General features: G+C 43.2%; 1 protein-coding gene across 3 annotated transcripts in view; it reads left to right on the forward strand.

Moving 5' to 3' along the window:
* The window catches only part of kctd15b (potassium channel tetramerization domain containing 15b), a 37,956-nt gene that overhangs the window by 6,338 nt on the left and 16,474 nt on the right, over nucleotides 1-15,144 (forward strand). For all 3 annotated transcript variants that reach the window (XM_030120059.1, XM_030119978.1, XM_030119924.1), the window contains 2 exons: nucleotides 4,709-4,853; nucleotides 12,213-12,518. In XM_030120059.1, coding sequence (XP_029975919.1) covers nucleotides 4,709-4,853; nucleotides 12,213-12,518 — 451 coding nt within the window. The remainder of the gene's footprint in view (nucleotides 1-4,708; nucleotides 4,854-12,212; nucleotides 12,519-15,144) is intronic.

Here is a 15,144-nt window from a genome sequence, read left to right on the forward strand (position 1 = left end):
TGCTTATTAAGCCTTGTAAGTGGTTCACACACGTCACTTTAAATTTTTCTCAGGATTGAAGCCTAAATGGCAAAAAAAAAACAAAAACATTCCACCAGAGGAAAACTAAGCTCGTTTAATTTAATCCTGAGATCACATTATCAACGTGACACAAATAGCTTTATATTCAGCAGATGTGTGATTGTTTGCTAAATATTTTTTTATGTAAATTTGGAGATTTCTGTTATACTGCAATCAATTCATCTGCGTATATGAGGATCAATTTTCACATTCACATGGCCCATGTGGACAAATGTTTGTGCCGTACATAAACTTTAGCTCCTATTAGTTGTACTTAAATGTGAAAATGTGAAAAGCACTGGACATTGATTTAAAACACAATCTCTGTAAGTCAAAAATATCCAGCCAAAGTTAAATGATGTCTCTTATTTTCGAACTTCAGTCTCCCGTCCTGCAGCGGAGCTTGCTAGGAGCAGCACCAGTACAGGCAGCGCTTCACCAGTTCACTGAAACGGGACTCAGTCAGTCGGACAAACAGCTGCGATGCTGTTTTAAACCTCCTTATGAGGGAGTTTGGGCCGTCTTTGACGTCAGAATTAGCCCGACGTGAGCTCCCTGGATGTGCTTCTTTCACATTTTCAGGAAACTCTTTCCGTCATGATTCGTCCTTTTGCAGTTTCCTGATATCATCTGCTCAGGCAGAAACGGTGATACCTGCACCGGGTCCTCATCCCCGCCTCCTGAGGACTCCTTCCTGGCAGCCCTCAGCGGCTGGCCGGCTCTGCAGCTGCAGCGGCGAGGCTCCTGCCAGATATTGCCCACCTACTGCCCCGCTGCCTGCCCTCACTTGGCACCGCTGGGGTGGGAGATCTGAGCCGCTGCTGTCCCTGATAACCTCCTCCTCCCACCACCTCCCTCCGTCTCCCTCTCTCTCTCTCTTCATCCAAGTTTTGTAGTTCTGTCAAACCTTTTTGTCTCCCACTCTCTCGCCCGCCGCCTTCCTCTCCTTCTCTCTGTTCTTTCCTTTTCTCTGATTTACTCTTCTGATCACATCAAACCTCTCCTTTCCTTCCCCCTTTGTCCCCACACACCTCCTCTTGTGGTTTTTGGCCTCTCTGTTTGTGTATCTTGTCTCCTAATTTCTGTGAATGCGAGCGCACACACACCCTGTTCCTCCTGCCTACCTGTTAAAAAAAAACCCTCCAATTCAGGGATTTAACAGAAAAGGGAAAAATGAGGAGACCAACAGAGAAAGAGAGAGAGCGAGAGAGAGAGGAGGGAGTAGAAGAGAGGGAAAGAAAAAGAAAAACAGGCAGCATTTTAATTGCTTTTTAAAAAAGTGGAGATGAAAAACAGAGTTAGCCTGGAGGGGTATGGTGAAATTCTAGCTGGAAGAATTGCAAGACCATATGAGAAAGGAACACCTCCGGCAAAACAGGGAGATGAGTATTGGTTTTTTATAAAGCATTTTGCATCGATTTCCAGAGAGAAAGCAAGTAAGGGAGAAGGATGGAGACAGAGAGAGAAAGAAAGAAAGAAAGAAAGAAAAGAGAGTGAAAGAGAGAAAGGGATGGTGGGAGGAGGAGGAGGGGGAGCGAGCGAGGGAGGGAGGGAGAACCATCTTTGCTCTGCTTCTTCACACAGTCAAGTCAAAGAAAAAGAGACGGGGCGAATTTGACTTGATGGTTTGAGCGTGTGGAGCCGACACATCGGGGTCAGGAGATACCTGATACAAGCGTCAAATCCGGGGCTCCTGCCTTCAAACAAGACGCCGGGTTGTAAATGTAAATTCAGCCAAATGAGCGTGCGAGCGTTCCCACCACCTCCGCCAGTTCCTGTAACGATGGCGGCGCTCGGGCCTCGCCGAGGTGCGTTTGTGTGCGAACGCCGGCTGTGCTTGCAAATAGCTTTTCTGATTTCTCTTTGTCATCCAACTCTGTCAGCCGGCCTAGAAGCTGCCGCTGTGATTAAAGTACTGATTACTTCAAAAACGATGATCATAACAGCGACCCGGCGCCCTGCCAGGAGCCGTTTGCCTCCAAAAGCCACGCGCCGCGCGAGCGCGCAGCGGAAAACCGTTGGGGGACGTCGCACGCAACAGATTTGTTGTGTAAATCAGCGCTGCGGCTTATTTGCGCCGCATGGGCGTCCCAGGTCTCTCTGCTGAGCGTGGCGAGTCTCAACTCACAAATGAGCCGCCAAATTAAGACGCTGCGCTCCAAACTCGGAAAAAGTCGAACGGAAAATTGGGACACCCGCGCTCGAGATTTTCACGAATGCTAAAAAGTAGTTTTAATTATTAAAGTGGGATATTTAGCTTGGAAATGAACAAACAGATGGAGTGGAGGTGCCTGGATGAGATTATTAGACCAGCAAGAGAGAAAAGGGACCTGCAGGTAAAGCGGTGGGGGAAAAAAAAAACACACACACACACAAAGACGAAGAGGAAATGAATATCTGTCCAAGGGTGTCTCGAGGCACAGTGCCAACACGGTGTGATGAAAGTTTAAAGATAACAGCAATTTCCACTCTTTGCCTTGATGAGCCCCTGTAGCCAACTTCAAACTAAGCCCTTCATCTCGCAGCGGAAAGGGTTAACGGTGGGACGCCACGCAGCAACAAGTGTCTTATTATTACACCCAAGCTTTGCCAATATTTGGCGAAAGCTTAAAAGCATACATCTAATTACTGTTTTCAGTTCATTATTGCAATTCATAATAGGAAAATGTTATTGATGTAATTTGGGGTAATGCTAATTTCATTATCTCTGTAGTTTTTCTTCGGTTAAATTATACAGCTTTGTCTTCAGATAAACAAACCCCTTTATACATTCATGTGGTGTGTTACAATGTCCTGCACACCCGTAACACACATTTAACTCAGCGTAACCAGCACGCACACACACACACACACACACACACACACACACACACACACACACACACACACACACACACACGCGCGCGCGCGAGGTGCAGTCATGTTTTTCCTCCTGAACTGGATTCCAAACAGCATCTTGGTGTTTTCAAGGCCAAAGTGTTGATTTTATTTCCAGTGTGTCAAACAACATAGGGAGGAACATATGGGAGCTTTCTTTTATATATGTGAATTTATCTAACAAGCAACAAAGTTTTGATTCTCTCTGAGACCGTGTGTGTAAACGAAGCAGAAATCCTCCAATAAATGATGCATCAGACTGACAGCACAGTGCATGTTCCTTGGCAAACAGTGCACACACTCCCTTACAGAGCAGATTAGAGCAATGTATTTATAATTTTGGACACATGCACTTTAGCAGCAGCGGTTATTAGAGCTACCTGCAGACGCTGGGATGAAATTCGAGGGTTGCTGGATGCTTATTTTTGTTTGCAGAGGCGGTCAGAGCTGGACTGTACACTGCATGCAAATACATTTCCTCACAGCGTAATGATTTATTTAAACCATTCGGAGAGTTTTTTTTTTAACCCTTGTGGACTTGATAGGCCTTATTCTGAAGGCCTTAGAGAGCTTTCTACATGTTGAGTGACAGAGAACACCTGAGGATTGACCTGAGCATTTATGTGTAGGACTGATGGGTTTGAACATGCTCTCCCCGTGGGAGTGCACTGACTCAGCTTTTGTTTTTGATTTCGTCTAAATTCTGAAGAAATTTCAGTCCAACAGATTATTCACTCGATAGAATCACGTTTAAAAAAAAAGTAGTATTACAGCCTGCATTTATGCCATAAATAAAAAAAAAGAATTCTGAAATAATTCTCAGTAATCACCATTTTTCTACTCACTGCTTTTCCAAAACTATTACACCCGGTGGTGAAACCTTTTATGGTTGTAGTTTGTCACATTTTCAAGTATAAAATGACATGTTTTTAAAACTGTTCCACCTTCGTCAGTCATGATTTTTGGGTTTTCTGAAAGAACTCAAAGCATCACAAAACAGCACAAAAGCAAAAGGGTACATTCTATACAATTACATATTTGAAATCACAACTTATTTTTCAGTCATTACATCAATCAAACTTTATAAGGCACCTTTTCCTTTCGATTCATAAAACACAAAGTGTTCAAGAGATCATTGACAGAATAGTAATTGGACAAAACAAGGACAAAAAAACAATGTAAGATGACAAGAAAAAAGAGAAGGAAAAGAGACAACTTATTTTCACCTTCTGCTCTCATGAATTAAGCATTTTCGCCAGTTTTGAAAAAAGACAACAACCTTTGCATCCATGATGACTGCAGGTGTCCAAAATCCTCTCAAATTCATAATGGAGTCAAATTGTAAAAGCGAGATATCTTTTTCTGTGTGTTTCCCCTCGCATTAATATGTGGCCCTCCACTGTTTCCTGCTCTTTTTCATTTCTGTCCCCTCTGACAGACGGAATAATAGAGCTGTAATGCTACATTCATGCCATTAATTTCTGTAAGTACAAGCAGCAAGCGCATGTGTTGTTGTAATCTCGCTGCAGAAGGGACACTTCAAACAAGTCTGGGATGGAGGAACGGCGCCTTAAGCCCCTTGTTTCAACCTGGGATGCTAATGCATTTCAAGCTTAGTGCTAATAAAATTGAAAAATAAATGGAGGGTAATTGTTTCATGCATTTGAAGGGAGCTGGCTCATTCCATTATGTGGTTTGTGTTTGTGTGTGCTGCTGCCTGTGCGTGTGTGTGTGTGCGCGCATGTGTGTGTGTGTGGATTTCAATTTTCAGAATCAGTCGTCTGTTCAATGGCACCGAGCCCATCGTGCTGGACAGCTTGAAGCAGCACTACTTCATAGATCGAGACGGCGAGATATTCCGCTACATTCTCAGTTTCCTCAGGACCAGCAAATTGCTCCTTCCAGATGACTTCAAGGTACATATTCACGCCACAGCATCCTGTATTGTGTGTACTTGTCTGCACCTTTGACTCGCACAGTTTGAGCAACATAACATTTAAAAAAAAAAAAAAAAAAAAAAAAAAATAAACCTGCGGTATGTAAAGTCATTTACCAAGACAAATTATTTTTTTAGTGTTTTCCCAAGTGTGACTCTGCTTCTGTGTATTTGTTGTTACTTGTCATCTTGTGAGCTGCATGTTTACAAAACAGACTTGATGCCATAAGAGACACTTTGTGTTTTCACAATGCCGGCTTCCCATTCAGCACATTAATTACCAGGATCGCAAACATAGGCGGTAATCAGGAAACTTTGCAGAAGAATCAGAAGAAAAGCAAACAAACTCCGAGCTGCAGTGTACACTTGTATGCTAACTGGCTAGCATGGCCCGGCGATGTGTGTGTGCCAAAGCCCTGAGCTGTTGTTTTGCACCTACAGTTGTTTCTATAGAGGTGAGCCCAGGTGAAATACAGCCATACGCCTCCTTCTGCTCAGAGTCTCAACACCGCTCTGAGTCAAGCACTTATGGGTGCTGGTGCAGTTTTATACACACTGCATGTGTGTGTGAGTGTGTGTGTGCTCTCAAAACCTTCACCTTCACCCACACGCTGCACACATCTGATCTGTTTAAAATAAAATAATAACCCTGTTGGAAGTCAATAATGAACTTAGTTTTACACAGTTGTCACATTTGTCTAACTTGGTGAGTTTTGACTGAACCCAAATACACAAGTAGTAATTTGCTTTTTTTTTTTCTTTTTTTTTTTTTTAGGGTGGTACAAAATGTTATAGACTGAGGCTGTTCTGTGTCAGATTTGACCCGCATCTGTTGAGATGGATTTCAGATCCAATAGCGAGGGTCAAATCCAATTTTTGACCACCATGTTCCAGGAAATCTCCTCTGCCACACCAGTGACTCTCAAATTTGACAATCACTTGTTTCCATGTCATGATGTGGTTTGATAACAGATGCTTTTCTCCAAAAAACGTGTGTCTGTAAAACTGGAAAAGCACAGTCCGCCTGCTCTCCGACATGTTCATTCAGGATTGATCACCTGCTTATTGATAACACGGGCTTGTTACGCATTCTTAATAGATCTTTTGTTCAGCATTCAGTGTAAATACTGACAATGAGGCGATACGGGTGATCAGCATGTAAAGGTTAAAGATTCTGTTCCTGGCATCAAAACAAATGCTTTCCAGTTAGATGTTCAATACTGAGGCATACATTAGAGCTCTCTCTCTTTGTACTGGTGAGGCAGATATTTCCATCCAGTTGGTGTTTTTATTATGAGATGTGCTGCCTGATAACACGCTGAGCCTCAAGCAGGAAATGGTATACAACCATAGATTTCATGTATTTTTGTTCAGCTCCACAAATTGTTCTTATTTTGTTAGTAGTTGTGGATTTCCAGGATTTATTGTTGTTCTCTTTAGTTTTACTCATCCTCTTCAGATTTTGCAAGTGTTCAAGCGCAGTGGCGCCAAGAGGGTGATTGCTGTCAGAGTTTATAAACGGTTGATCCAATGAAAAATATGTTTCATGCAAGAAAGAAATGAAGCTACATTATTAAACTTAAACTGTTAAGTTCAAAGTATTTTGAATGATTGGATTATTAACTTGGGTTTTTTTAATTGAACAGAGAAACACTGCTGGAAAACTGACCATAATAAAAAGTGGTCAGTTTGAATGTTACTCTGAGATCGTTTGGCTGTGATGCAGGAATAACGTCTTATCAGGCAGTTTGTTTCCTTCTGCTGACATTTCAGGAACTTTTCTCTTCTTTCTAGTTTGTGATCACAGCAGCCCTAACTCCATTTAAATTTATTTAACCTTTTGATTCGTATCTTTTAAATCTGAGACTGTCGATAGAACATTCGGGAATTACTAAAATCAGATAAATAGATTTTGACAATCACAGAAATATAAACATTTCATACTCATCACTTGAGGGTCGGATTGTGATACAGGACGCATGGCTTGTAAATTACAATATTTTAAATACCAAGTCAATTAGTTTAAAAAAGATTGAAACACCATCTGCACTCTTACATCCTGTGAAGATAATGATATATATTATTTTCTAAATTGGCTAATTGGTTGATATTAGAATAAATCAAGTGTCTCTTTTTTCTAACGGTTGAAGTTCTGCCGCTCCTCTGTCCAAACCTTTAGGACACGTGAGGGAAAACAGCTTAATACCTGAATTTATGCATTTCTTTAGCTGCACATCAGTCATGTGCAATCCTCAGGAATTCTACATCCTGATGTTTAGCATTTTTACAGTAAATTAAATGAAAATGTAGAAATATTTAAGAGGCTTTTCCCACATGGGAGTGAGCATCCACATAATCCAGAGCCTGTCTTAATGAAGTAAACAGTAGAATAAATCGTGCTGGTACAGTTGAAGCATGGAGAGCGTGTTGGTGAGTGTGAGCAGCATTAGTATGTATGTGAAGTATCTGGACACCTGCCAGACATAGGACAAATATATCCGCAAAAAAAAAAAAAAAGCCTGTCTATTTAGCTGCTAAATGCTTCACTGTGTTCACAGGCTGGTAGCTAAACTTTGTCTGCCTGCTGTTTGCTTCTGGCCAGATTGCATCTAGTTGGTGTATCAGAATATTTTTTTTCTCCCTCTCTAACTGAAAATAGCTGCCTGCTGCTGCTGAAAATGAGGCTGATGAAACTGAACAGAGTAAACCTAAATGACTATTTGTCGTTAAAGGCTATAAAACCAAACGAAGGAAGAAAAAAAAAAGGTAAACGAAACCACAGTGAATATGCTCTGCGAAGCTCAGGGACGTGCAGAGGTCAGTGATCATCTGCCGATGGATCATTACAGTGTTAAATCCACCATAGCATTAAAGATTGTGTATGAAAATGTGTGTTTTCACCATTACTGGCGAGTTAGTCTCGCCCAACAAGTGCCCACACAGGCATGCAGTATGTGGCGGCGTCGGGATGATTATACATTCAGCCCACAGCTGCTTCCGTCTCAAGGTTTTTATTCAGTGATACTGTTTCCTAGGTACATTCTCCTCTTCACTTCTACTCCACCTTAACTGTGGTGACCTTTTCCCTGGGCTGGCACTTGTTCATCATTCTGTTCGAGGTAACAAGGCGAGGCCGAGCCGCTCGGAGCCCGGAGGCCAACTCTCCAGGCCCCACGGATAGTGGAAACCAGGGCCAAACCTCAAGACAACAACATGAAATGAAAGCCCTGCATATTTTGGCAAATGATGGGCTGACTCAGAACCGATTAGTTTTTCCTTTTCGCATTCACGTCCACCCCCCCCCTCCACCGACTCGCCCTCCCCTCTGTCCGCTCTGTGAAGTCTTGACAGTCCAATCAGGGAGCACTGTTGAGAAGAATGCGTCGGACTTCATTGTTGCGACTCATTACGATCCCCTCGCACAAGCCCGTGTGTTGATCTGCATACCTTTCAATTTGCGTGAAGCCGGGGAGAGAGAGAGAGAGGGAGAAAAAAAAATGCAAATAGTGCGAGGCGGAATTGAGCATGTCCTTATCTGAGCACAATCAGGCTTGCCGTCGCCCCAGGGCTGGGTCTGTTCTGCTGCTGGCAGCCACGGCGCTGTGTGTTTTGCTAAATCAATGTGAAAGTCTGAGCAGAATAGGAAAAGAAATGTTTCAGCCTACTTCAGTGGAACAAAATATTCACTATTAATATCCACCCTCATCCCATTATTCAAACGACCATTAATCAGGAGGGTGTAAGCAATGCTCAGTCACATTCAGGCCGCGGCTGTGAACCGGTAGGAGTTAGACGGTTGGCGCGTCATAACATTTGAGCCTTTAAATTTCAGTTTTTGTCCTTGTTTATGTGTAAGATCTTAGGTTATAATAGGTTGCTGTACTGGAGATGTAACTTTTCCTCAGCGACTTGTTTACTCAACAACCTGCGAACCTCCACTCGTGTGGATTTATTCATTCTTTCCTTCTTCTTTGTCCAAAGAACAGATAAGTCTTCATCAGTCCTCAGACTCTCTCATAGTGACATTTTCCATCATTTTCTTCTTCTTCTCTTCCCTTGTCTCTCCCTCTCTCTCACTCCCTCTGTCCTTCCCTGAAATGTTGCCTTGCCGGTGGGCGATCAGGTCGGATCATTATTTTGAAGCTCAAACGGGCTGTCTGGACACGGGATTGGGGGATGAATTGTCTCGTAGAGCTGGCAGCAGCGGCTTCGGCTAGCAGGACGGAGCTGTTGGCCCCGTCTCCCTCTCATCCTCACCTCACTGCTTAGGATTACTCTGTTGTTTTGTGCGCTGCTCAGGATGACTAAAGTGCCTCGCAGACAGACCCCTGTTAAAAACATATCCATCCATGGCTTCAGACCTGTGAAGGATGAGGAGCTACACTTTGATACAGAGAGCTGCCCGAAGGGGAGTGTCTCAGTATGAGTTTTGTCAGCTGCAGCAAGAAGGCCAGGAGAAGTAGGAAAAAAAAAAAAAAAAAAGACAGTGAGAAAAGGGAACGAAAAAGGGAATGAAGGACCTCCACCCCCACCCCTCTTTCACATTCTGAAATCTTAAATATTAGACCGCCAGCTTAAGATGTGTTGCGTCAACGCTTCGTCCAGATGGAGTTGTATTTGGGGTGTCGTTCACACGCCTCAGATGAAGGCGCAGTTTAGATGAAGGGCTAAAACAGTGAGGGAGGCTTTTCAAGGCTAAAGAGTCTGACAGAAGCAGCGGGGTTAATGAATATGCTGTTTGCTGCCATGCTCTGTTTCTGTGCCCAGCAGTGGTCCGCAGAAAGGAAAAAGGGAAAAGCTCTCTTTAGATCAGTTCTCCCTGGCAGACCCGGCACCCACAGTCACCAGCGATGCGGCCTATATGAAACATATGTTGTTTTTTGCAGAAACACACACAGGCTGACTTTACAGTTGTATTCCAGGCTGGATTGCGATACTTTGGCTCTACAGCATTCTCAAACTAAAAGTATGTATAGCCAGGAGCTAAAAAGCATGCGCATTACGTCAGGACAAACTTTAAATGTCAGCGATGACACTTCATGAACTAAGAATGAATTAAACTGTCATTGTTTGTCACTGCGAAACACTAATCTGAGCACAGATTGATTAATTACTAATTGTTTAACAAAGAGATTTGCAGCATTTAGGTGTAACCTAATTAAATCTTGTTCTAATAGGAGCTTAACATCGGGCCACGGGCCTCATTAACATAAAACTCCCTCCATGTGAGGAATACATTTGAAAAAATAAAAATAAAAAGCTCCTCGGCTGATGATTGTCCTCATGTTCACTTGCACATATCTTTTTCCTCACCTCCTGTCTGCCTCCAATAGCGAAACCTCCGCCCACCCCTCCCTGTATTTTCTATGGTAGTGGTGAATGATGGTGCCATCTGGTCTTGTGGGAAATTAGAGGCAAGAGCGTAGGGGCAAATGGCCCCCAGCAAGCCCTGCCCAGGAGGGAGAGGCAGGCAATCTGCTGCAGACTGTCTGCACACAGGAATGCACCATCCCACTTCACTGGAGCCCCACTGACGGCCTTTCTGGAGTCGGCTCACTGAAACATGCTAAAGGCTAGCGCGGCTCTGCCAAGAGCTACTGTGGAGGAGAGCCGCAGTGTGGCTATGCTTTGTTTATTGAGAGTGTTGTCCTGCTGCTCGGAGGCCATCGCTGATCTTGGTTTATTGTTCTTCTCTTCAGAAACAGCGTTACATGGAAACAAATTAGACGAGGGTTTTTCCTGTTTGATATCTTTAACTTCAAAAGGACAAAGAAAGGTCATTTTTGCATTTAAATTAGACCAGTATTCACACACAAATCAACAATTCAGCTGCAAAAACATCAAAGTTTTTTTTTGATCCAACAGCAATTCAATTTGTGACAATTGGCTTTTTAATTTTAAAATGTATTTCTGCCAGCTTAATCCTGCAGAAAAACAATGAACCCATTGCTTGTTCCTCTTGAGATGTGGTTCATTTTGCAAAGTGAAGAAATATTAGAGATCTACTCTGGCACACAGGCTGAAGCTCCACAGCGGGTGTCCTGCAGGACTGTTCTCATTCAGTATGATTCCTGACGACAAACATGCGACTGCATTAGCCCCACATATTGTAATTTAGCATGACAGAATCTAAAACTGCCAGTAAATACTACATGTATCATCCAGTTTGTACTGGATATGATATTCCATCTTCATATTCAGTGTGCAGGTGTTGAATTAATTTAATTTGTCGTATACCTGCTCAGAATTAGCTGATGTTTAGTTTTGGGAAAGAGAAGTGAAAAACCATTTTAAGTTGCAAATGTGGATTTTATAGCGTCACCGAAGATGCATATTGAGCTTCTAACAACTTAACAGATGGAAAAACTGCAGCTTTTTTGGATTACTTCACTGAAATTACTTTTTCTGTCTGTAAGGTAATTTGTTTTTTTAAAAGTTGACCCATACCCACAAGCTGATGCTGCTAATGTACCGACTGATTGATTGACCAGTGAAACTCTGGCTGAGAGTATGATTATATAATACATACACAAGATCTTTTTTCTTAAACTGGGACAACATCAAATCAATTTTTGGCACGATGCACTCTGACTTACTCTGAATGCTGCACCCGACATGCTACATTTTGACTAAACAGTAGTGTAAGAGTTTTGAATAGTTTATGAAGTGGAGCAGTAAGTGAAGTTTTTGGGGATTTTACAGACAGGACAACGACATCAGTTATCAACCTTTGTTGCTGTGAGGTCCTGCACAGTGTGAATGGTTTATGATTATTGCCATCAGAGTTATGGAATGTTAAATTCTCAATCCATTTATATGATGCAAAAAATAGTTCAAACATATACATAAAATGTTAATTTCAGCGTACATGTGTAATGGATGGATGGTAAACAAGAAGTGGACGTCTTGGAAATATAACAAGACAAAAGGACAGGAGCTAAGAGAAATACAGTGAGTGTAGCAGGATCCATCGCTGTGCAGGTAGTTACAGTTCCTGTGTGTTCATGATGCATACCTGTGGCGCACAGTTAATGTTTCACTACAGCAAAAGGGTCAAAGGGCAGATATGTCCAGGCAGTAACTCTCTAGTAATTAGAGGTTAAGTGTCTTGCTCAAGGACACTTCATCATTAAGTGCTGCTGGGGATCCACCAGAACCCCCTCAAACATACCCTCTACTGTCATCTTAATGTTGCACTGTACTGTATATGAGCGGGGTTTTGTCTCTGTGACCTTGGTTATGAGATGTAATGTAGCGAAAGTCACAGTGTGTTAGTCACACATATAGCCAAGAGGTCTGTAACACACACGCAAAGTCACTGCTCTCATCTGCTTTACAGGACTTCCACCTGCTCTACGAGGAGGCGCGCTATTACCAGCTGACGCCCATGATAAAGGAGCTGGAGCGCTGGAAGCAGGAGCGCGAGCAGCGGCGGATGGCACAGCCCTGCGACTGTCTGGTGGTGCGAGTCACGCCCGACCTGGGCGAGAGGATCGCCCTGAGCGGGGAGAAGGTCCTCATAGAGGAGATCTTCCCCGAGACCGGAGACGTTATGTGCAACTCAGTCAACGCTGGCTGGAACCAGGACCCGACGCACGTCATCCGCTTCCCTCTCAATGGCTACTGCAGGCTCAACTCAGTCCAGGTAACCAGCGCCTCGGTCTTCATACAGCGTTGTAGCTTTTCCAGGAATAGTCACAGAAAGAATCGCTTTAATTCCCCGAAAATGTTCCAAATGCAAACCAGGACTGTAAAACTGCAGTAGTCTGATGCACCAAGGTGAGCTTTGATTAGACTTCACAAGCTTGTTTCAGAAAGATGCAGTTATTTATTCACCTCCGAGGCTGTTTGTCTCTCTCCTGCTGGCTCATAGAGCTGCTGTCAGTTTCTGAATATATAGAGATTCTGAAGGTCCTGCTACTTAATTTTTAGTTTCAAAGAGTCCATAATTTTGACATATTCTCAGCAATTTGCTTCAACCGGACAAAATTAAATAGTTACAAGGACATGTTTATGCTGAAGTCTTCAAAATGTATTTTTAAGATTGCAGTTACAGAAAAAGCTGATTGATACAACGTAGGTCCCCAGTAAACAGTGTGGAGCTGTGTGGGAAAAAAAACATCCTTCTCTCCGATGCAAAGTCACTTCCAGTGGTGCACCTCACTTTGTGCAGTTGTCCCATGAATATGTGTGAATATCTGCATTCTCTCTGTAGTTTGAAGGTGAAAAGGGCTAGTTGTGCTTTAGGCACACAGACTTGTCCTGAACGCCGAGATGATTGGGATAAAATTAAACTCAGAGCAACTCCCAGGTTCAGACTGTGCATTTCACACCAACAGGGAAATATCCTGAACGGTGGAGCAAAGCAACAAAACAACACGCAGAGAAGCAAGTGCAGAAAAAAGCCTGAACACAGCAAAAAGCTTGGCAGTGCAACCGATCATCAATATAAAAAGGCAAATAGTTTATAATACTTCTGCACTCACAACAAAATCAGCAGTCATTGCTGTGATTAGACATGATGTTTTAGACATGATTTCTGATTCAGATCTATGCAGTAACTCACTGCAGGTGGCACATTGGCAGCAGATGTACAAGCAGTTCAAAGTGCATGTCTAAATCAATGTAAATGAAACGAGCATTTCAGGATGTCCTCGCTTGAGAAGGGCAGAGTTGAAAAGGGAGAAGAGTGAGAGGGAGTCTCACAGCTGCTAAGCCGTGGTCTGTTAACCACGTTGGAGTTAAAGATCTCTGCCTCTGAGATAATCATAAAGATCAGTCCACATGGGGTCAGTCCTGTTGAGGTCTTCACTGCCTTTAAGCTCCGCCCCCTTGATGTCAATCAACAGAATGGCAATTTGTGTTCAGTGTGAAATTGCATTTTGAAGGAGTCACAGAAAAAAATGAACTAAATTCCATGTTTCGTGATTCATCTCAGATCAGGCCTGTGAAATTCATCCATATTTGACAGATCATTGTTTTGCGTGTTTCAGCGCTCTCTGTACCGTTCCGTGAACTGAAATATGAATTGGTTTTTGAATGGGAACATTTCCTTTCCTGTCGTAGGCGACAGGATGCAGATTCCACAGAGAGACCTTTTCTGAGTCAGCCGACATGACCGCACAACACTTTCTTTCTTTTTTTACCTTTATTTATACAGCAAAGAATTCTGCTGAGCAAGCAAGCCGTTTCTCACCACCACCCGTCAACCCCTTCACACACACCTAAACACCTGGCCGAGGTTCGGATCTGCCGCTGCCACTCTGAGCTCCTTCTGAACACGTTGTTCAGTTGGTCTTTAGAGCATATTTTCCTGGCGTCAGCCGTCATAAAAGGCTGGTATCTGCTCAGATAGTATTCACTTAAGTAAAGCACCTTAAAAACCTGTGTCTTTAAGCCCGGTTGCCCTATTTGAGGTCCGTTATTCTGCAGTTCACCAGTGGAGATGACAACTTCTCTGTCTGGATCTGGTGCTGTGAAGCGATAGTCCAGCATGTGGATTTTTTTTTTGGATTTTTTGATTTTTTTAGTCCCTTGAAACTTTAAAGTAGCTATAACTGACGTATTCTGTTGCTTAATCTTTTAATCTGGTTTTTGCTTTCACGATACATAAAGAAAAGAATCCGGTGCTAATATCATATGAAATACTCAGTGTTTGGCCAGTTAACCAGTTTTCAAAAATTATAGCAAAAAAGTGAAAAAAATTAATTAAAGTTGTGCCTTTTATCAATTGATAAGTTGTAATTATGCTGTAATTAATGTTTGAATAACTGTGTTTCACAGGGAACAATATTATCAGTGTTGCATGTTAATTGACGTTTACAGTTAGTTTCATTTGTATTGTTCAAGAACTTGCATAAATAATTCAAGTGCAGAGCAGCCCCTGGTGCTGGAAATGACATTTTTGTGACCCCACAGTGATCAAAGACGCCCCTCCCTGTTCTGCTTGTATCTGTTATTTTCCCAAGAAATGCTAAAGCGCTAAATGTCGACTGGACAAGCAATTCACGTTCAAAACAACTTTGGAGAACCAGTCTTGCCGCTGCATTACCCAGCGAGGTCTGCATGCAGAATAACAGGAGTGGAGTGTGGAGGGGGGGGGGGGGGGGGGGGGGGGGGGGGTGTAGCAGTCTCACACCACGAGCTGGATATAACACACTGGAGAGCCCACAGCCATGGACGGGCCGACACACGGAGGAGCCTCCGACCCCTGCAGCGGCCGCAGAGAGCCTCTCGCAGGCTGGGCCGTAGTGCACCCTGACACCTCCACC

This window comes from Salarias fasciatus, chromosome 1 (genome assembly GCF_902148845.1).
Source record: "Salarias fasciatus chromosome 1, fSalaFa1.1, whole genome shotgun sequence".
NCBI lineage: Eukaryota > Metazoa > Chordata > Actinopteri > Blenniiformes > Blenniidae > Salarias > Salarias fasciatus.